This window comes from Callorhinchus milii, unplaced genomic scaffold, assembly GCF_018977255.1.
Source record: "Callorhinchus milii isolate IMCB2004 unplaced genomic scaffold, IMCB_Cmil_1.0 Scaffold9, whole genome shotgun sequence".
Lineage (NCBI taxonomy): Eukaryota > Metazoa > Chordata > Chondrichthyes > Chimaeriformes > Callorhinchidae > Callorhinchus > Callorhinchus milii.
The window spans coordinates 4,626,613-4,649,205 of NW_024704750.1; the positions used below are offsets into that span (position 1 = coordinate 4,626,613).

Below are 22,593 nucleotides of genomic sequence, written 5' to 3' on the forward strand. Positions count from 1 at the left end.
CTCACACTCTTCTATCTGAAAGGGCTGTGAGAGATAAAAGCAGCATCAAAAGACTTTCAGTTGGTCCTGAAAATAAACAAAGCTTAGTCGCCGTGACTAACATGGCATCAAAAGTCAGATCTTGTTCTTTGCTTGCACTGGCCTTTTGGTCTTTTTTCCTTTTTCGACGAGATACAGAATATAATCTTTAGTCTTCTTTAGTCTAACCTCGGCAGTGGAGGGAGGGTGGGGGCGGAGCGGGGGAACTCCGACGTCATAGATTAGTTTTCAGGTGAGTGCGCGCGCACAAAAAAAAAAAAAAAAAAAAAAAAAAAAAAAAAAACCCCCCCCCCCCCCCCCCCCCAGGGCTCACATCAGAGCCCACTATGGTCCTGTTGGGTTCGCTGCCCCAATCTACGGGATAATGCCATCCACCTGACCGCTCGCTCCCGGTCCCCGCGTGCGCACTATGGCTGCCGCTTTGACCCGAGCCCCCTCCCCCCCTCCCTCCCTCCCCCCTCCTCTCTCCCCCCAAACCCTCCCCCCTCTCCATCTCTCCCGCTCTCTCCTCCTCTCTCTCCGTCCCTCTCGTCTTCTATCCCCACTTGACCCTCCCACAACCTCCCTCTGTTCCAGCCTGGGAATCCTCCGCCGGGCTCACCGTGGCACTCGGCGTTGGCTGTCCAGCAGCAGCCACACCGACTGCCCCATTCCCCACCACTCTCGCCAGCCACCCCGGACACAGACCCGGGGAGTCAACCTCTCCTCCCTCATCCCCATCTCCCCCACCCCTGCCTCACAACCTGGACCCCCCTCCCCTCCCACACACCCTTCTGTCAACCGCTCCCTCCACATCGGACTGCAAAATGTCCGCTCCCTCTGCAACAAGGCCCTGGTCATCAACGATCTCATCCTTGATGAGAACGTTGATATCATGGCCTTGACAGAAACGTGGCTCACCCCAGGCGACACCTTCCCCCTCACGGAGGCCACGCCACCCGGCTACACCTCCCACCACATCCCCCGCCCCAACCGCCGTGGCGGTGGTGTTGCCCTTATCTCAAGGACACCACTTGCCCTATCCCCCTACTCCACTGGCTCTTTCCCCTCCTTCGAGCACCTCACCCTCTCCCACCCCTCATTCCTCTCCCTTAAAATCCTCCTCCTCTACCGGCCCCCTAAAACCTCTCCCACCTTCATCTCTGACATTTCAACACTCCTCACATCTCTTTGCCTCTGCTCCGATCGCCTCATCATCCTGGGCGACTTTAACCTACACTTCACCCCCTCCTGCTCCATCTCCACAGACTTCTCTTCCCTGCTCTCCTCACTCAACCTTTCCCTACACATAAACTCCCCCACTCACAGTCACGGCCACCCACTCGATTTGGTGATCACCCGGGGCCTCAGTGTCTCGGATGTCACTATTACCGACAAGGCCATCTCCGACCACTACTTCATCTCCTTCACCACCTCCACCCCCCTCCCCACCTCCACCAGACCCACCACCATCTTCTACCGCCCTTGGAAGAAGTTACCCCCACAATCCCTAACCGATGCCTTGGAGTCCTCTGAACTCCTCTCCCTCTGGCCTTCAACCCTCACCGACCCCTCTTCTCCTCTCTCCCTCCTCCACAATATCCTCTCCTCCACACTCGATACTCTTGCCCCCATCACTTCCCGCACTGTCTCCTACTCCCGCTCCTCCCCCTGGTACACCACCCACCTCCGCTCACTGAAATGCCAGGTGCGGGCTGCTGAGCGCACCTTTGTCAAATCCGGCTTAACGGTCCACCGACAAATCTGGCTGGACCTCCTCAAAATTTACCGCTCCACTCTAGCCTCGGCCAAGTCGTCCTTCTACTCCAGGATAATCCTGGAGGCGAAGAACAACCCCAGGCTACTGTTTTCCACCACATCCCGACTCCTCCGTCCCCCCCGCCACCCCGCGCAGGTCATCTCCTCCAACCTTCACTGCGAGGAGATGCTGGATTTCCTTGAATCCAAGATCAAGGGAATCCGCTCCGCGGTCACTTCCCCTCCAACTTCCACCCACCACCCACCCCTTCCCTCCCACACTCCGACTCCTACCCATCCTCCCCTACACACCTTCGTACCCGTTTCCCCACCCTCTGTCACTGAACTCATCCTATCCCTAAAACCAACCACCTGCTCCCTTGACCCCATCCCCACTCCACTCCTTATCTCCCAGCTCCATTTTCTTGCCCCACACATCACTGACATCATAAACCTGTCCCTCTCCTCTGGCTCTGTCCCCATTCCATTAAAAACTGCCATCATCACGCCCACCCTGAAAAAACCCTCCCTTGATGCGTCGCAGCTATCAAGCTACCGGCCCATCTCCAACCTCCCCTTTCTCTCCAAGGTCTTGGAAAGAGTTGTCGCCTCCCAACTGCGCTCTTTCCTCTCCACCCATTCTCTTTTTGAACCCCTTCAGTCAGGTTTCCGTGCTGCTCATAGCACAGAAACTGCCCTGGTCAAGGTCACCAATGATATCCTGACCATCTGTGACCAGGGCTCCCTCTGTCTCCTCGTCCTCCTCGACCTATCGGCAGCATTCGATACGGTCGACCACGCTATCCTACTCCACCGCTTGTCCTCCCACCTCAACCTTCAAGGCACTGTCCTTGAATGGTTTAGGTCGTACCTTTCTCACCGTCTTCACTTCGTCTCAACGAATGGCTTCTCCTCCACCCCCCGTACTGTCTCATGTGGTGTCCCTCAGGGCTCTGTCCTCGGTCCCCTCCTCTTCACCCTCTATATGCTCCCCCTTGGTGACATCATCCGCAAACATGGGGTTAACTTCCACATGTATGCGGATGACACCCAACTCTACCTTTCCTCCTCTACTCTCAACTCCACGACCACCGATGTCCTGACAGCCTGCCTGTCCGACATCGAGTCCTGGACGAGAGACAACTTTCTTCAGCTCAACGTGCGAAAAACCGAGGCCCTCCTGATTGGCTCACGTCAGCGCCTCCGCACCTCAGGCGCTGACACCATCAGCATCCAAGGCTGCACTCTCCACCTCTCAAAGCCAGTCAGGAACCTCGGCGTTTTGTTCGACCCTGAGCTGTCCTTTCTCCCTCACATCCGCACCACAACTGGCACCGCCTTCCATCACCTCCGGAATATCGCCAGATTACGGCACTACCTCACCCCTCACGCTGCTGAAACCCTGGTTCACGCCTTTGTCACCTCAAGGCTGGACTATGGGAACTCTCTCCTCGCCGGCCTTCCCGCCACCTCCCTCCACAAGCTGCAGGTCATTCAGAACTCTGCAGCTCGTGTACTGTCCCGCACCAGGCTTCGCGACCACATCACTCCCACCCTCGCTCGCCTCCACTGGCTCCCCATCCCCCAGAGGATTGATTTCAAGATCCTCATCCTCACCTACAAGGCCATTCACGGCCTTGCTCCCTCCTACCTCTCCAACCTACTATCCCCCTACCTACCTGCCCGTACCCTCCGTTCCTCTGGCTCCGGTCTGCTCCACGTCCCCCGCCCCAACCGCCCTACTATCGGTGGTCGGGCCTTCAGCCTCTCAGCCCCGAGGCTCTGGAACTCCATCCCCCAGTGCCTTCGCCTTGCTTCCTCCCTTTCCTCCTTCAAGGCCGGTCTCAAAACCTTTCTCTTTGACCGTGCCTTCAGCTCCCCTCTCGACTCTCTTCCTCCTCCTCGCTCCCTCCCTTCCCTCCCCTCACCCTGACCATTTCCCCCTCCTCTCTCCCTCCCTTCCCTCCCCTCACCCTGACCATTTCCCCCCTGCTCGGGTCATGACCCAACTGTGCAGCGCCTTGGGACGTCCTCCTGACGTGAAAGGCGCTCTATAAATGGAATCTTGTTGTTGTTGTTGTGTTCTGTTTTGTGAGGAGCTACCAGAATTTCATAGAGGCTGATCAATTATCTTTCCCACGAAAGTTGTTCAATCGAAAGTACAATGTGCTCTTAATTTGGACCGGGTTTGTCCATCAAGGCGGTCATCGGGACCGACTGTAATCCATTTACAAAAATCTGTAAGCTATTATTTGCATCCATATCAATAAGAGCATTTAATGATAAAAATAAAGAATTATAACAGTAATTCCCTGGGACACTTGAGTCAACAGTTGTTATTTCAACTCCCTCATTCTGATGGGCTCAGTCACTTCTTCCAAGCATTTACCTTTACAATAAGCAATCCGTCTTTTTAAAATAAAGTTTTAAAAATGTGAAAAGAGATCAACAGAATAATGATTCAATTAGATCCTTTCCTACTTAAAATGGTACGCTGACGGCAAAACTCCCTCTCTCTGTATCCTTGTCTTTAGGAAAAATATAATCAATGAATGCATTTGGGTTATTGGTAAACATCATTGTCTAAAATTCTGTCACACATGACAGGGCCTTTTGGTGCAATGTTCTAAAACTTGTAGGATGCAGGTCAAGCAAAAGAGTTCTGAGTCAGTGGGCAACGTTTGATTGATATCACATCAGCTACGGCAGAAAAGGTGAATGCACTAAAGAAACTGTTAAGGGGGGGACCGGAAAAATCTTGCACGTACACCGCCATCCACAAAATGTGTCTTGCCTGCCCAAATCAATGTTCTTCAGTAATTTGACAAGAGAATTACAGCAGACTATGCTACAAAAAGTAATCTTTAGCATTACAAAGCATTTGACTGTGCCCCTGAGCCTTCAGCAAGATAACCCAATCTTCCAGACATACGAGAGAAAGGTTTGCGGCTGGAGCTGCCACGTCAAAAGTGACAATGTGACAAAAATGCATCGACTCTCTTCATACTTTTTGAGGTGGTAGCATCTGGTCTATGGCTGTTATCAATACAAGTCAATGAGCATAAATGAGAAGTCAATTCCAGTCAGGCAATGCATTTATACTGGGGATGCCAAGTCCGAAATGTTCATTTCTGTGTAATTTGATAAGAGTCTAAGGAATTGAAACGATTTGTAAGCAATAGATTCTAAAATGCCACATTCGTGGGTTGGTTACGGCCCTTTATATTTTCAAAATGGTGTCTGCAAAGGCTTTCTAATAAGCAGTTCAATAGGAATAGCAAATTGCTTAAAGAAGCTTGATTTGTGCTAACATGCAAATTTGATGATCTTTTGTTCAAAACTGGAGAAGCTTACTAACCAACTAGTCAATGAATCTAATGTTTCCACAAAATTAATATGAATTGGTAGACAAAACAGAGTAATGCACACCTCACATGAATCAATCTATCCTGTAATATCATGTAATTAGTTTATCCAATTAATAAATAATCTTATGAGTAAACGAGGAGATCACGGATTTATAGTTATTTTCTTCTTTTTCTGAATGATGTCTGAGGAATTGCTCTAATCTGTTCAATACCTGGGCATTCAAAGGCATCATGAGTTCCAATCAATTCAGTTAGAAAACTTCCCATTGCAGTCTTTCACATTTGACCAAAATTAACCCTGACTATACCTTTGAGTTGGACCTTCCTCAACCACTGATTTCAATAGGGCATAGGATGTCAAAGCAGCCACATTACAGAAGGCCAATACTGTATCACCATCAAATATTCTATGCAATGCTGTGCACAACTGGCTGCCACATTCACCCACGAAATACACGGTCAATCCACCTAACAGTATATTCTGCGAATCGTTTTGAGACGTTTCAATGACACGAACAGGCATTATTTCAAATGCTATTATTATTATTATAATACAACACAATTTTACATTTAGATATCGTTGCACCTTTCACATCGGGAGGTTATCCCAAAGTGTTTAACAGTACTTGCTGGGTACCCCAATATGAACAGTCGTGCCACATTATTACTGTGCTTACAATTTGTATGTCACAGGCTACTGACCGACTTGCAAGATGATTCAAGAAACACATTTGCTTACTGGAAGACATATTGCAATTGATCAGCCAATGTGCCCGTAACAGTGGGTTAGTGAACGTAGTTGAAATGTCAACTCAATTGTCTGTTTCAGTAGCTTCGTGTTTGGTGCGAAGAACGGAATAGTGAGCAGGTGCCAGATTTAGATCCAAAGTTAACTGTACATCCATTCCACAGCTAAATAACAAATGTGATTACCTTTAAATGATTTTCTTATGCATAGCCTATGGTAACCTCAATCTGCTGGAGTGATTGCACCTGAAATTCACAGATACCTCTGTGCATCACTAGTTATTTTTCCAATCAATCACAAACTCTCCTAACCATATGCTGGGCTTGAAATGCAGGCGGCAAGTGTCTGGGAGATTGGCAGCAGCCCCTCCGAGGGCCGTGAACTCTGCCCAACACTCCATAGCTTGGCTCATTATATTTTACAGATCCAAGGCCAATCAGCGATGTACGGCTCTTTGAAACAAATGTGAAGCCTGAGCTGTGTTCAATGGCAAGACTTGGGGCACTCTGGCAAATGCTACACAAAACAGTCTACAGAACAACGTACACATTTGGATTTCATGAGGACAAATTAGGGTGACATGACATTACAATAATTACAATGACATTGCATTTGATACAACACTCATAATACTGACATGTTGCAAAGCGCTTGATAGGAAATTATTGTGGAGTGTGGGGGAGCCAAATTCACGGAAAGATCAAATAGCAACAACTTGCTTCACGCAAGGCAACATCTGAGCGCTAAACAGTACCGGAGCCTGACAGCGACTTGGGGTGGGGAAGGAGGAGGTGACTGTAAGCACGATCGAAGAAGCAGGTCTTCAGGGGTGATTTGAAAATGGAGAAGGAGGGGCAAGCAGAGGGATTGAAGAAGATAGTTTCAAAGTTTCAAGGCATTAGTGGCTGAAAGCACGACTGCTGATGGTGAAGCGGAGGGGACAACAGGAGGACAACGAAGTCCCTCAAACAGACTCTGGGGATGAATGATTGATCTTATCTAGAGGGTTGTTGACCAGGAGAAATTCCTCTCTCTGAATAGTGTCCAGGAATCTTTAACGATCACTCTCATGAATATTGGTAACAGTTTCTAATGTGTGCTCCTCTTGCCCATCATACAATAGGCTAGTGTCACTCACTACCATTGGAACCTCACCCGAGAATAAGTCAGTGCTTCTGAGAGACGAGGAGGAAAACAGGCTCATTTGGAAAATAAATAACCAATAAGATAATTGGCTTTGAGTCAATCACAATGATTCAGGTAACTAAAGTGAAGCTGTGTCCATCTAACAGGTGTTTCAATCAAATCACAGCCACAGCTTTCTCTTTGCTCCATGGTTACCCATTAAATTATAACATTTTATTTCATAGAACATTTAACATTTAGAGATGTACATCTTTTTGCCAGGGCGCCAGTCAGTATGAACACAGCTTTACCATCCACAGCGATTAAAAGCTGGCTATCCAGATTGTTTTTCTACAGAAGCCAAAGCCATTTCAGAAACAAAGCAAACACTGTAATGTATTTCTGAAGTTTAATACTTCAAATGTGCTGTGGAAACGAACTGTGCTCCTCGCTGAACTGTTGAACAGTGAGCAGGATAAGAATTGAATGGTCGAACTCAGCAAACCTGTTCTTGAGCAGATCGGTAAATGTTCCCAGAAACGAGAAGCTGTACTTTTTAATACTGCTTTAATGTTCCAATTAATCATTTCGATTCTCAACAGAATGTTTAATCAGTCAGCACAAGATTGACTTCAGAGTGAATCGGCTTCTGCATCTGTGGGCAGCTGAATTGTTGGGTCAGATTAAAATGCATCTCAGATTGTTTTCCATTACAATTACTCACTCCTGCCATTAGCAATGAGCGTGTTGGGTGCAAATAAATACTGAAAATGTTTTTTTTTCTCTATTGATAGGGCAATATCCATCCTGCAGTTGAGGAGATTTGTCAGTGGCTGTGATGAATAGTAAAGACTAGCAAAACTATCCTTAATAATTATTTATTTGATTTCAATGTCTGCAGTTAAAACAATGACAATAGATCAGCTCGAGACTACATCGCCTTTTGTTTCCCCAATATTTACTCTGGATTTGTCATATTGGCTGCTGCGTTTCACCCACAAAAATACAGTCAATTCACTTTACAGTATACTCTGAAGCTCTTTGAGATGTCTCGAAGATGTGATAAGGCTCTACATCATGTGCAAGGATTATTATATTATTATAATTATTGTTGTGACAGCATGATGTGAAGGGACCATAATGCAGTGATTAATAAGGCAGAGATCAATTGTAATTAAAGCAGGATTGATCGCAGGGTAAAGTGTGGTGAGTCGAGGTACAATATCAGTCAATTTAGTCTTTTCGGTGGAGACGTAAATGATTTCATGAGATTTGACAGACTAGCATCAGACATCAGAAGAGACGTTACATTGCAGCCCTGCCCACCTGTTCAAGTGGATGTTAAAGATCTTGTGACACTGTACAAAAAGTGGAAGGCATTTCTCCTGGTGTCCTGCCTAACAATCCTCCAGATCAATGTGTTCATTCCCCTCATGGCTGTTATTGCAACACCTTCTTGTGCACAAAATGGCTGCTGCATTCTCACCAAACAGGACTACTGTTTGTTTAACTGTACTGAACTGTACATTTTGTGAGACCATTTTGATGTTATAGCTGTGCTATGAAAGAATCCCATCTACCAATATCTAGACATTATCCTGGCTAACAATGCCTCAAATAACATTGGTCATTCACTTTGTGGCTGTTTGTGGGGTACTGTTGTGTTTAAATTGGATGCCATATTCGCCTACAATGTACACAGTTACTACACTTCACAATATATCAACAGGTCGGGTGATCCTAATCTGAAAATCAGCAGGAAGCACACACACTGGGGTCCCAAGCCTTAGCTTTCGCTAACCTGCGCCTAATATTATCTGGAATTAGGTATGCAGGGTACTTAACTCTGGGGGGAGAGAGTGGGGATTTTATTCCAGACTCAGGAATTTCCAAGTGTAAGTGGCATACGTGGAAACTCTCAATCTGGTTTTGATACTCTTAACCACGGTGACGGGTTTCCACGTGTGTCAAGCACTCCGCTAACTAAAATTAAAACCCATGCAGCTCTTTGAGACATCACCCGATGTGAAGGGTGGTATATCAAATGCAAGTATTAATCATTATCCTCGGGCAATGAGTTGCAATACATACCAGAGCATAAATTTACACCGTCAAGTTCAGTTCTAATTCCAGCCATTTTTCAAACGACTGCACCTTGCCCACTTCCTTACCCCACTAATTTGATGCAATGAATCAGGACTATTCCTACGATGCCTAGACAGCACTAATTCTGATACGACAGCGTCTGTCAAATCGCATGGGAATCATCCCGTCTCCACAGAAAAGACTAAATTGATAGGTATTGTACCTTGACTCACTACACTTTACCCTGCAATCAACCGGCTTTAAATAAAATTGATCTCTGCCTCATTAATCACTGCAATATGGTCCCTTCACATCATGCTGTCACAATATGAAAGCTTTTCCGTGTTTTGAAGCCTGCACATTTCCTGTCGGTTCAATATCTTTTCAAAGTGCTTAGAACCCAGAGTTTTCTGCAACTTGAAAGTCATATAAAGCTGTGCCCGTTTCCATGGTGACAGACTGCATGGCTGTGGGATATGACTACTCGTGCCATACACAGATTTTCAGTTTGAATAGTCAACAATAGCAATAACAAACGGCATTCAGTCCTGTCTATACAGTCTGACTGTGCTGTCAGTACAGTATCTGGCTCAATCACATCAATTATCTATAAATAGTATGTTTAACTATGTAACACCTGCCAATCTCATCAACTTTTAAAAACAGTCAATTCCGTCTCCAATGGCTATGTACAAAGCTGCATTATGAGTGTTTGCTGAGTGCTACGGTACAAAGCATGTACTTGCCTGGTTGATGCTGAATGAAGCTAAGATCAACAGAAACAGCCATAGGGACATCACATTTGGATTCAGCAATTATGAGTTATACAGTAGAGAGGAAAATGAGCTTCTTCTCCATGATACCTAGTCTCAATCCTTTTGGGACTGCGTACTTGTGGACTTGTGGAGGAGAAGGGATTCGACAGTCAGATTGCCTCACAATATATATATATATATAAGCTGAGATATGAAGGGCAGTCAGCCTCTGAGCCCATAGAGCCAGACCCTAACACCAGTCCCCACCTTCAGCAGACGAGGGCTAAAAGAATTTAGGCAGGAAACAAATTGTACTTCTGTACATGACTGCGGAATGAACTACCAATCAAGCTAGGAATTGTCATTTTTATGTTAAAATATATTTTGTTCAAAAATGTATTATGTCGAACAGAAAATTGGTGGAATTGACCTCAGGAACATCCTGGCATACGCAGTCATGGAGCTTGCAAATCCCTCAGAGACTGGTTTTCTGTAAGTCACAAAGTCCCTTCAAACCTCCATCTTCTCCTCTGACAGCCCTCATGGCACAGTGCTGCCCAGTGCCCTCATCAGCAAACAGCACGATTTCTTCCACCGTTCAACTCTTAATTTAGCAAGCAGCAGGACTCGTTTCACACTAAGCCTGTGGAGAAGCGCATTCCAGTGACAGCAGATTTCTAAAACCTATTGCTATGGTTGCAGAGTTAGAATATGTTCCTCTATTTTCTTCAAATGATAAGATTGCACATTCTTGTATGAAAGCATTCACTGCATGGCTTTATCCTTTAACACCTCCAATTTGATGTGCCTTGGATTTCTGAATCTCTGGAACCACGTGGTCTGAGGATTTTCTGCAAGAAAAGCTTGTGAACCGGTCTCGCATGTGATGTACCAGCATTTATTTTGAAAAAAAGGTATTCCTTAATGGTGCTCTCTGGGACATCTAAACCGCAAATTACCCTGAAACTGCTTCCACCCCAGTAACTCCCCCTGATTTTTTTGTAGAGTACTTACATTCCATATTGGAATCAGTTTCAAATTAATTCATCAACGATGCTTTTTTTTAAAAAAAAGCGACAACAGTTAAAACATTTCTACACGTGAAACTGAGTTGCGTAACATTCAATCAGTTGGAGCTTGGCCAAGGTAATATCTGGATTTGAAAGCGTCCTTTGTACCCAATGCTATTGGGGAGAAAATTCACCCGGGTCTAGATTTACTCTATTGAGCAATTCAGAGAGTGACGGAATTGGCAAACTGTCGAATGCAATCTTAACTTTGCAGCTTTCTTTCTACAGTTCTAAAAAAAAATTAGTTTCAAAATTAAAACTATCCAGATACTATAATTTTTTGAAACCACTAGTTTAAGTATTAATTCATTTCAATGGATATAAAAAGCAACTCCCTTTTACCTGTCTTTCAACACAAAATAAACCTCTCTCTCTACTGCATTTCTATTCTACTTCAATAATTCAAACTTCAAGAAAATTAAGGATATTTTAATGAATAAACACGGTCAGCAGAGCAAGACCATGCAATTATTAACTCAGTGAGACATGCTTCTATTCCACCTCAGCCATATTCATCACTTCAGTGAATTTCCTTAAGCCCTGCTTAATTTGCAGCAATATACTATGCATAATAAAAGATGCATGCAAATATGTAACTTCTCAAAATGGATATGGCTCATTGCCATACGTAAAAGTTAGTCGTTTGCCTAGATTAAAGACTGCGAAAGGGCACCTTGACCATTTTACACAGAAAATCAAATGGCGGGTTATTTTGTACGGACTATTACCATACTGTCAGTAGATTCTCAAGGCACAATGCATCACAAGCAATCTGGCCTGTGTGATAATATGTATGAGCAGTCTTGGATGCTACTTTTTTCACTAAACTAATGGCAAGTGTGCAATCTGAAACAACTGGAAAGGTCATTGCTTAGCAAATAAGGCAGGTATGAAGTCAACATTTCCATCAATCACTAGCTTCTAAACAAGCCACTTTTAAGGATTATTTTTGAGGATTCTGTGATACAATCTGGTTTTTTAACATAAAAGTTACAAAAATGTCAACTCAAGCTGTACAATTATCAACTTCTCAGTCTGGCTACATTAACATACTCTCACTGTAAGACTCTTATACTGAATAAAAATATACATTTGAAGCAAGAAAAGGATCTCCAGCCACCAAGCTCTTGTGCTTTGTCTCAACCGCAAGAACATCTTTTTGAGGTTAAATGGAGCCAGAATAGCTCCTTGCTTGGTTACTTCCACCATATAATGATGCATTCGAGAATGCGCCTTTCACGTTGGGAGGATATCTCAAAGGATTCACTTCACAGGATTTACTGTAAAGTGTAGCATGTAGCAACTGTGTATATTGCAGGGGAAATTTGCTTTACCGGCTCCCATTTTTATTAGCTCTAAAGTGATATATGCACGAAAACCCAATGGCACTGCATGTGTTTCTTGCTATAATAATAATAATCTATACTTCAAACTTCAGGGAGAGAGTCAAAGTGGCAGACACTGCATACATACACAGAGAGCACATTCTCCTCAGAGAGCGGGCAATTCTATCAGTGCAACAGCAGAAGATATACAGGGAGAGTATTTAAAGAAATGAATATAAAAAGGCTGAAGAGGTAATTCTGCTCCACACGCCTTATTTAACAAATTTCTTGTGCACTTATAAGTAGTACAATTTTATATCTATAGTTCAAACTTACATTAATATAATGCCAGAGTACTTCATAATTATCCAAGTTACTTATGAGGATACAGCCCCCAAATCACTAAACGTAGCATCCAAAACAAACAGTGCCGAGACCACATCACCAGATTACTCAAGTCAAACAAACTGCTCCAAATAATAACAATAATAATCCTTACATTTGATATAGCGCATTATCACAGCATTGAAATGTCTCAAAGTACTTCACAGGATATATTCTAAAGTGGATTGACTGTTTATGTTTCTGGGCAAAACACAGCAGCCAAAGGCACATAACAATATCCCACAAACAGCCGTAGATGCAGTGACCAACTTTTTTGGGGGGAGGAATTGTTACCCCCGAAAAGCGATCCAACAATCAACTAACTGCAAGGTAAACAGAGGCATGTAGAGAAAAGGAACTTGCCTAAGTTTTCGCCCGACCTGGGAATTGAACCTGGGTCCTCTCGCTTGTGAGGTGAGTGCGCTAACTACTACCCTACAGGACAAGAATGGAGAGATGGGAGACACCATCAGTTTTAATGAATGAAACAGTTTATTTTAATTAATTCTGATTTTTTTTTGGTAAGCTGTGGCACACTAATGTCACGTTTAATATATACAACCCAGATGTCTAGGAATCAGGAGCCTGGAGACCAAGCTGAGCCTATGAAGCAGATGTATTTTTAGATTTGGACCAGGATTTGTAGAAAATGTGCATTGAATCATAAAGCGTTTAGCATTCCTTATGAAAGAAGTTTTTTTCTTCTAGCATTTGTTTGTGGATATAACCAAGGAATTATGCAATCCTCACACCATCTGTTAGAATCAGAAATTCTCAAAGCCCAAATCTTTCCAATATTAATAACTTTTTGGGGGGAGGGGAGGACTGAATTGAAGGTTGTACAAAGCTGAGGTAAAGTCCATGTAAAAATTTACAGTTGAACTGTCATTTCTATTCCATGATAACATTTATTGGTTATACTTTCCATCACAACAACAAAAATAACTTCACATGGGGTAGCTTTGCAGAGTGCTTAACAGTGGCCTAGACGTATATAAAATAAGTTGCTATAAACAACAGTAGCAGTTCGGGTCACAACAATATCTTCCCTGTATGGATCCCGAAACAGTTTCTACTTTAATTTCATGCAGTTCATACAAAGACGTCTAAAATATTGCATTGGCCATCATTATCAACCTGGGAACAGACTCCATGGGCTGAATGGCCTCCTCCTATCCTTATAAAGCCTATCATTTCACTGTACATTGAAATAGCAGTGAGCAATGGTGCATCAAGTGCTGTAGCACAAAGCCTCGGAGCAGTAAACACCTTCCTTTTAAGTTTGAACTATCCAAGTAAAATGCAAGGGTTGGAACAGACAAAGGATGATTGAGCCAAAACAGCAATGTGACTAATTTGTGACAATTAAGGGTGCTCAACTCTAAAATCCAAGTCATTAGACGTGAAAGGGCTGGAAAGTGGACAATAGAGGAAGAGACTGATCGGTTTATTCTGTGAATCAGCATAGCTGCCTAACATCATTACCCGTGTATTGACTCAATGGTCAGTACAGCATCCCACTATTTTCCATTATGTTTTCTATTCACACAACAGGTAACAGTTACACTTAATAACTAACATTACTAGTCTGCACCATATCAAGTATCACAGGATGACTGTAAAACAGTCTTTGGAATAAGCTCTGGCTTGTTCAAATTAGAATTTAAGTCTATTGCAGCTATTTATGTAACAATGAACAATAATCCCTGTTTGATATTGCACCTTATTATGTCAAAATGTCTCAAAGCACTTCACGGGAATGTTTATGTTACGTGTAATGACTGTGTATTTGTAGGTGAACACGGCACACAATCAATTTGCACTCAGCGACATCTCACAAACAGTCATGAAGTGAATGACCAGTTATTTTTAAAAACCTGGGGAATTGCTAGTCAAGCCACCAAGAAAAGACCCCTTATCTTTCCTACATTTCTTCATTTGCTTGGGAAAGATAGCCCTGTAATTGGCTCACACCTGCACACTTTGAAGATTGTGTCTTTCATACCAATCCTTTTTAGCACAGAGTCACAGATACAACACACAACGTGTTCTTTTTTAAAAAATGGGAGAAGGAATTGAAGGCAATTAGGTTTTTTTAATATAGCTCATGACAAAGCCAGTAGCCCAGGGATTTTTCCCTCTTTTTTTGCAGACATTTCATCCTTACAGCAGAAGTTTCCGATATAATCATACAGATACTTTAATAGCCAACCATACAATCTCACTCTTGCTGCCCACAAGACCCTTCAATCACACTAACTGCCAAAAAATACTTAATGAATCTTTCTGATGAAGGGTCTTCACCCTAAATCTTAACCTGTCTCTCTCTTTTATATGTTGATCGACCTGCTGTGTATTTCCAGCATTTTGGGGTTTATTTCAGATCTCCAGCACTTGCAGTTTCTTTCAAGTCTTTTCGCACATCACCTTGTCGATCTCCCACAGCAGTATAAACTCAAGGCCTAAACACTAATAATGAACACACACTGCTTCTCTGCTCTCCTCCATATGAATATAATGCAACACACAGCAACACAATGACATACTGGAGCATCCAAAAGCAGTGAGAACCGTGCCAAGGCAGAATACAAATGTTACACACATTAACCCGCCTCCGCTTCAATAAACACGCTTAAACTGAGAGAATGACTAACATTTTCTGAAAAGAACTAGTAAGCTTGCATCTTTCAGCCCATATGTGGTATAAATAAGTCACTCGACCAGGTGAGCCACTGCTTCGTTTATACCAGGGCCTGATCATGAGTTACTGGGCCCTATGTCATTCATTGTTTAATGCCCCCACTGCCTTGCATTTGCACATAGAGAAGCCATTATTGAGCAGACTTTGTTCTGCTGCAGGGGATTATATGAAACGCGTGGCTCATTCACATATTTACAAGGGCAAGGATTGTGATGGGACAGAAATGATGATTCCCAATAATGCTCAATTCTCTATAATATTGAGCAGACTGAGTGAGGCATTGAAAACCTGAATGGCACTACTATTCAGTCTCGATTGCTGAAGGCCCATAAGAAGTCCCAACTTAGGCCCCTGACTTGTCGAGATGATTTATTACCCGCAGAGGCCAAAACAATTGCAAGACTGAGCACCCAGTGGCCATAGTCCACTGAGTGAACAACAGTGCGTGCACCAGACAGACCCTACAAACAAGACGACATGAAGTTGCAGGTTTTACAACGCTGCTAATGTGGAAACGAGAACTAAATGTAAAATAAGTAACGGATCATTAACAAGTGAAAATACAGTGGAGTGTGCAAAATGAAACAGTTCGATGCTAATTCACCAGTGTTTGACTTTTTTTCACCCTTTCAAGAAGATACCGTTTATCATTTCTTAGTCAATTACCTATTTTGCTACAGTTCGTGCTTCTGCACTTGACAGTTCCATAAAAAGAAATTACAACTTGACGCTGCCTTGCTACCGTCATGCAAAAAGGCTCACATTTGTCATATGGTACAAAGCCTAATCATCTCCTGATGTTGCTTGCAATTTACAAATTATAACATTGGTTCCTCGACAGAACTCGTCTCCAAAGTAAAACTAAATAATAACACAGTACATGCCTTATACATAGCACCTCACTGAGTTAAAACATCTCAAAGTGTATCTCGCACAGTTACTTTGATGTGTAGTGACTGTTTTTAATGTAAACTGTACACACAAATTACAATGACTACATTTAATTCACCCCAATGTATCATTATGTCATTACAGTCAGTCTCGTTAAAAAAAACTGTGGTAAAAGTATATCACTAAGGAACAGTTTTTCTTTAAAGTGGTTTCCAGATTGGAATACTTCTACGAATGATGTTCAGAATTACAGTACAGTATTTGGAGAAGATAGTTTAGTCTGGCAAGGTGGTGGGGGGGGGGGGGTAGTGTTCAATCCTTCTTCTCCCACACAGCCCTCCCCCAAAAAAAAATCACGTGGATTTTCCAAGCATCTGCAGTGCTGGTTAAAAGATAGTACAGAGCAGAAATGCAGTACAGCTCACACACACAGACTGATGGTTTATTGCAAATGTCTGCCCCTATCCGGGCATTTCTAGATACTCACTCAAACAGCAATGGGTTTGCATTTAAAATGCAAGATCAGTATATAATATTGCTGGGCAGCAACCGTCATCTTCAGTGTCTTTCTCCCCCCTTCCTATTTTGTACTAAAACAAAAAACCGGATTCATTGAGCTATTTTGATCCTTGCTCTAAAGCAAAACAAAATTTGCAGGAACTGCAGTCAAAAAAAAACTTACAAGCATGTTCTTTTCTATGTGCATCTAAAATGTTTGATCCTTTCCCCCCCCCACCCCATCCATATTGATTGATCACTGGGTGGGATGGGTGGACAAGGCATGTCAATAGCAGCAGTGACATTAACACTTCATAGAGGGTATCTCATTGCCCAGCTGAGTGTTGGGGTGGGGGGGAGGGAGATGTTGGGTGGAAAAAAAAAATCACACCACAGTTTTGGTCAGGAAATTGAACTCAGAATACCAAACACTGAAGAGAAAATTGCTCCCTGGATTCCCAACAGCCAAACCCAGGCTTTGGACCGTTTCAGACCCAGACAGATGCCTCCCAACCAAACCCACCACCCTTGCCTGGCCAATGACTTGACTTCCTCACTTCCAATAATACATCTGTAAAAAAAAAAAAAATCATCTAGTTTCTGCAAATAAACAGCAACAACACCAATACTTTGCATTTGCATTAGAGCCTTTCACGTCCAGGGATTTGGAGTCGAGGTTAGTTTGGGTGGATGTTGACATTATTATGATGGAAGGGTTGTATTTCGCTCAGCAGAAAATAGAGGGAGTGCAGTACTTCTGCAACACATGAGAGGCGGTTTCTAAGCGTGGGCACAACATACAGGAGCAACCTTCCACTCAACCCAACTCACCTGGTTCATCTGTGCAGAACCAGTATTAGCCCAACAGCAGATCAACCAGTAAAGACATATCGACAGTATAAATAAAAGAGCATTGCATTCATTAAAGTGATTTGCAGGGGGGGGGGGGGGGGGTTGTTTTAGTACAACATTGCACGACTAAAGGCACAGCAATTTGAGGCTGTTTTTTTCTCTGTTGGTGCCAAAAGTCTTGCTTGGTGGAAATTTTTATTTTGCAATCTAACCCACTGTGCAGCTAATCGCAAATGTACAGTTGGGTCATTCAGTCTTAAAGACTGGGGCTACGGTACAGGGGCTGTGGGTGGAAGAGATCGATGGGCAGATTCAATCAGTCAGTCTTTATTAAAGAAGGGTGACGTGGAGAAATATCACATCCTAATTGCTTTATGCATATACTATGTATACATATATATATATATATATGATATATCCCTCTCCATTTGGACCAGTCAATGCCAAAGCAACAGCAGCAATGAACCTGCGGACTCGAATTAATTGCTTTCACCCTCTCTTAAAGAGCTACAGATGTCAGTATCTCTCTCCCCAGAGAGGCTTTCATATCAGGGGTCGGATTAGCTTTCGAGACAAATGAATGTCTGGGGGAAAAGATCACACACACAGACAGTTACCAAACCCTCAATTTTACCCCACACACACCCCCCACACACACACACACACACACACACACACCCCACACACACAGAGACACAGACACCCACACACAGAGACACACACACACACACACAGAGACAGACACACACCCCACACACACAGAGACACAGACACCCACACACAGAGACACACACACACACACACACAGACACACACACACACACAGAGACAGACACACACCTCACACACACAGAGACACACACACACAGACACACACACACACACACACACACCCCACACACACACAGACACACACACCCACACACCCCCCCACACACACACACACACACAGAGACACACACACCCACACACACAGAGACACGCACACACACACCCACACCCACTGGGGTAAACTTTCCGCTCCTGATGCACTTCACCTGTCAGCCCTCACCTGGACTGTCCCACTCCCTCCGCCTCTCACACCCGCTGCCGTTCACACCGCCGAGCACAGCGGAGTGCGGGTCGTGCCCCAAACATACCGACAGGGAACAGACGAGTTTAAGGGCGTCCCTTTACGGTTTGCAATGCAGAATGTGCAGCGTTGGGAAGTGTCCCCCAAAAAAACACACACACGACACGACACGATTACCACCTTAAAGATCTCTGAGAACGAGTGCAACGAGTGGGGATTATATAAATGCATATTATGTCCTGCACTTCACTAACACACACACACACACACACACACAGAGAGAGAGAGACAGTTCGGATTAAGAATGCAATAGGAGTTCTGGATATTTTGCATTTTGCAGCCTATTTGCGGATAAATTGCAGGTGGGGGTGTGGGGTGGGGGGGTGTGGGGGGTGTGGGGGGAGAACGCAAGATTTATTATTTTTTTTCTTTGAAAAAAATGATACAAATACATTTTTTTGTTAAAAAAACACTCACACACACACACGAATGCACCAGTCCCGCATCCACTCGCTCGACCACCTTTGTGTTCTCAGTAAATGTGCATTTGTTTGTGCTTTTGAACGCAAAAAAAAATGTCCCATTTTATAAATGCATAAATACACACATACATATGGAGAGAGAGAGAGAGAGAGAGAGAGAGAGTCATATTAAAAATCACTTTAAAATCGAAAAAGAAAAATGATTGATTAATTGATTGATTGATTGATTGATTGATTGCAATTCATTTGGACTTAACTTACCATAGACCCCTTGGCCGGCAATGCCTTCTACAAGAACTGTGAGGAGCCACAGGACGAGATGAGCCAAATCCATCTTCACGTTAGTGTTAACATATCCAGTTTGCGAGAGCGCTGTGTTCCTGGTTCCAGATGCCTTTGGTCGACTGGTCGGTGTGTGTGGGGTGTGGGGGGAGTCTCAGTAATTTCCAACCCTCTGGGTACCCTGGATCGCCACCAGAGAGAGAGGGAGAGGGAGAGGGGAGAGGAGGAGAGTGGTGGTGGTGGTGATGGAGAGAAAGAAATCCCAATCCACTCCTGAACCCCACCAGAGCGATCCCACACACACTCACTCACTCACACACACACACACAGAGAGAGAGACTTCCAATCGATGAATTCAAACGCAGAGACGAGATGTGTTCTGGTGTTTCAACGCACAGCAGCGTTTAAGGGAGAAGAAGGGAAGAGGGGAAAAAAAAGGAGAGGGAGGGAGGGAGAGAGAGAGGGAGAGAGAGAGAGAGAGAGGCGATGGCAAAGCCGTGGCTGGTGTCTGTCTGTCACTTTGTGGGGGCAATGCCCATGAAACACACTGAGCTCTGTGTGTGTGTGTGTGTGTTAAAGAGGCACTGCAAAGAGAGAGAGAGGATGGGGGGTGTTTGGAGGGGAGGGGGGGGTGTTTGGGGAGGGGGGGGTGTTTGGAGGGGGGGGGTGTTTGGGGAGGGGGGGTGTTTGGGAGGGGGGGGTGTTTGGAGGGGAGGGGGGGTGTTTGGAGGGGGGGGTGTTTGGAGGGGGGGGGTGTTTGGAGGGGAGGGGGGGGGTGTTTGGGGAGGGGGTGTTTGGGGAGGGGGGGGTGTTTGGAGGGGAGGGGTGGGGGTGTTTGGAGGGGAGGGGGGGTGTTTGGGGAGGGGGGGTGTTTGGGGAAAGGGGGGGTTTGGAGGTGGGGGTGTTTGGAGGGGAGGGTGGGGGTGTTTGGAGGGGGGGGGGGTTTGGGAGGGGGGGTGTTTGGGGAGGGGGGTGTTGGGGAGGTGGGGGGGGTGTTTGGGGAGGGGGGGTGTTTGGGGAGGTGGGGGGGGGGTGTTTGGGGAGGTGGGGGGGGTGTTTGGGGAGGTGGGAGGGGTGTTTGGGGAGGTGGGGGGGGGTGTTGGAGGGGAGGGGTATTTGGGGGGGGTGTTTGGGGGGGTGGGGGGTGGGGGGGTGTTTGGGGAGGGGGGGGGTGTTTGGGGAGGGGTGTTTGGGGGTGGGGGGGTGGGGGGTGTTTGGAGGGAGGGGGGTGTTTGGGAGGGGGGGGTGTTTGGGGAGGTGGGGGGGGGTGTTTGGGGAGGGGGGTTTGGGGAGGGGGGTTTGGGGAGGGGGTGTTTGGGGAGGGAGGGGGTGTTTGGGGAGGGGGGGTGTTTGGGGAGGTGGGGGGGGTGTTTGGGGAGGGGGGGTGTTTGGGGAGGTGGGGGGGGTGTTTGGAGGGGAGGGGGGTTTGGGGAGGGGGGTTTGGGAGGGGGGGGTGTTTGGGGAGGGGGGGGTGTTGGGGAGGGGGGGTTTGGGAGGTGGGGGGGGTGTTTGGAGGGGAGGGGTGGGGGGTGTTTGGAGGGGAGGGGGTGTTTGGGGAGGGGGGGGTGTTTGGGGAGGTGGGGGGGGGTGTTTGGGGAGGGGGGGTTTGGGGAGGGGTGGGGGTTGTTTGGAGGGGAGGGGTGGGGGTGTTTGGGGAGGGGGGGTTTGGGGAGGGGTGGGGGGTGTTTGGAGGGAGGGGTGGGGGTGTTTGGAGGGGAGGGGTGGGGGTGTTTGGAGGGGAGGGGGTGTTTGGAGGGGAGGGGGTGTTTGGGAGGTGGGGGGTGTTTTCTCGCCTTCCTTCCTTCCTTGTCGGCTGTGGTGGTATTAGGGGTAAGTCACGCAGCTCCTGGGAGAGCGATTAACAAATCCGTTTGATTGCAGCTCAGCCCCAACACCGACATCACATCACATCCCATCCGAGGCGCTGCGTTTCCCCAAACATTCCATCAGCTGCAGAAACGTGTCTCACCGTCCACACCCGAGTGTGTGTGTGTGTCTATATATATATATACACAGAGAGAGAGAGAGAGAGAGATGTAGAGCAGCAAAACAGCCGATTCCCCCCAAAAAACCCTCTCCAAATACGCGTCTTATTTCAGCAGAAAGACCACATCACAGAGAGAGAGAGAGAGAGAGAGGAGTGATGCACTGATCGGGACGTGTGTGTGTGTCTGTGTCTGTGGGTAATGACGTCCAAAAGGAAATCTCCCACAGCAGCAATGACTGGGAACTAAATCACAGGAACCAGGAGGTCAGGACTCGAAGGGAAAAACGGCGCCTTCGTCGCTGTATCCGCGTCTGTGGAGAGAGACAGAGAGACAGAGAGAGACACAGAGAGAGACAGAGAGAGAGAGACAGAGAGACAGAGAGAGACAGAGAGAGAGAGAGAGAGAGGAGATGTCATCTCTATGTGTTGTGTGTGAGAGAGACAGTGAGACCCGGAGACGTGGCATTGCCCATCGCCATCCCCCGATGCGTCTTCCACCCCCTTTGGCTGAGTCGCTGCGTCGGAGTGGGGGCTGGTGGGGGGGTGATGGGGCTGGTGGGGGGTGATGGGGATCTGTGGGGGGTGATGGGGGCTGGTGTGATGGGGCTGGTGTGGTGGGGGGTGATGGGGATCTGGTGGGGGGGTGATGGGGATCTGGTGGGGGTGATGGGGATCTGGTGGGGGTGATGGGGATCTGGTGGGGGTGATGGGGATCTGGTGGGGGGTGATGGGGATCTGGTGGGGGGTGATGGGGATCTGGTGGGGGCGTGATGGGGATCTGGTGGGGGGTGATGGGGATCTGGTGGGGGGTGATGGGGATCTGGTGGGGGTGATGGGGATCTGGTGGGGTGATGGGGATCTGGTGGGGGTGATGGGGATCTGGTGGGGGGGTGATGGGGATCTGGTGGGGGGGTGATGGGGATCTGGTGGGGGGTGATGGGGATCTGGTGGGGGTGATGGGGATCCGGTGGGGGTGATGGGGATCTGGTGGGGGTGATGGGATCTGGTGGGGGTGATGGGGATCTGGTGGGGGGTGATGGGGATCTGGTGGGGGCGTGATGGAGATTTGGTAGGGGGTGATGGGGATCTGGTGGGGGATGATGGGGATCTGGTGGGGCTGGTGGGGGGTGATGGGGATCTGGTGGGGGTGATGGGGATCTGTGGGGTGATGGGGATCTGGTGGGGGTGATGG

General features: G+C 46.4%; 1 protein-coding gene across 1 annotated transcript in view; it reads right to left on the reverse strand.

Annotated features, from left to right (window-relative positions):
- The window catches only part of mdga2a (MAM domain containing glycosylphosphatidylinositol anchor 2a), a gene marked incomplete at its 5' end in the record, with an annotated part of 236,384 nt that extends 216,834 nt beyond the window's left edge, over window positions 1-19,550 (reverse strand). The window contains one exon of the mRNA XM_042338106.1: window positions 19,394-19,550. Within this exon, the coding sequence (XP_042194040.1) occupies window positions 19,394-19,550 (157 nt within the window). The remainder of the gene's footprint in view (window positions 1-19,393) is intronic.
- Between the last annotated feature and the right edge of the window lie 3,043 nt (window positions 19,551-22,593).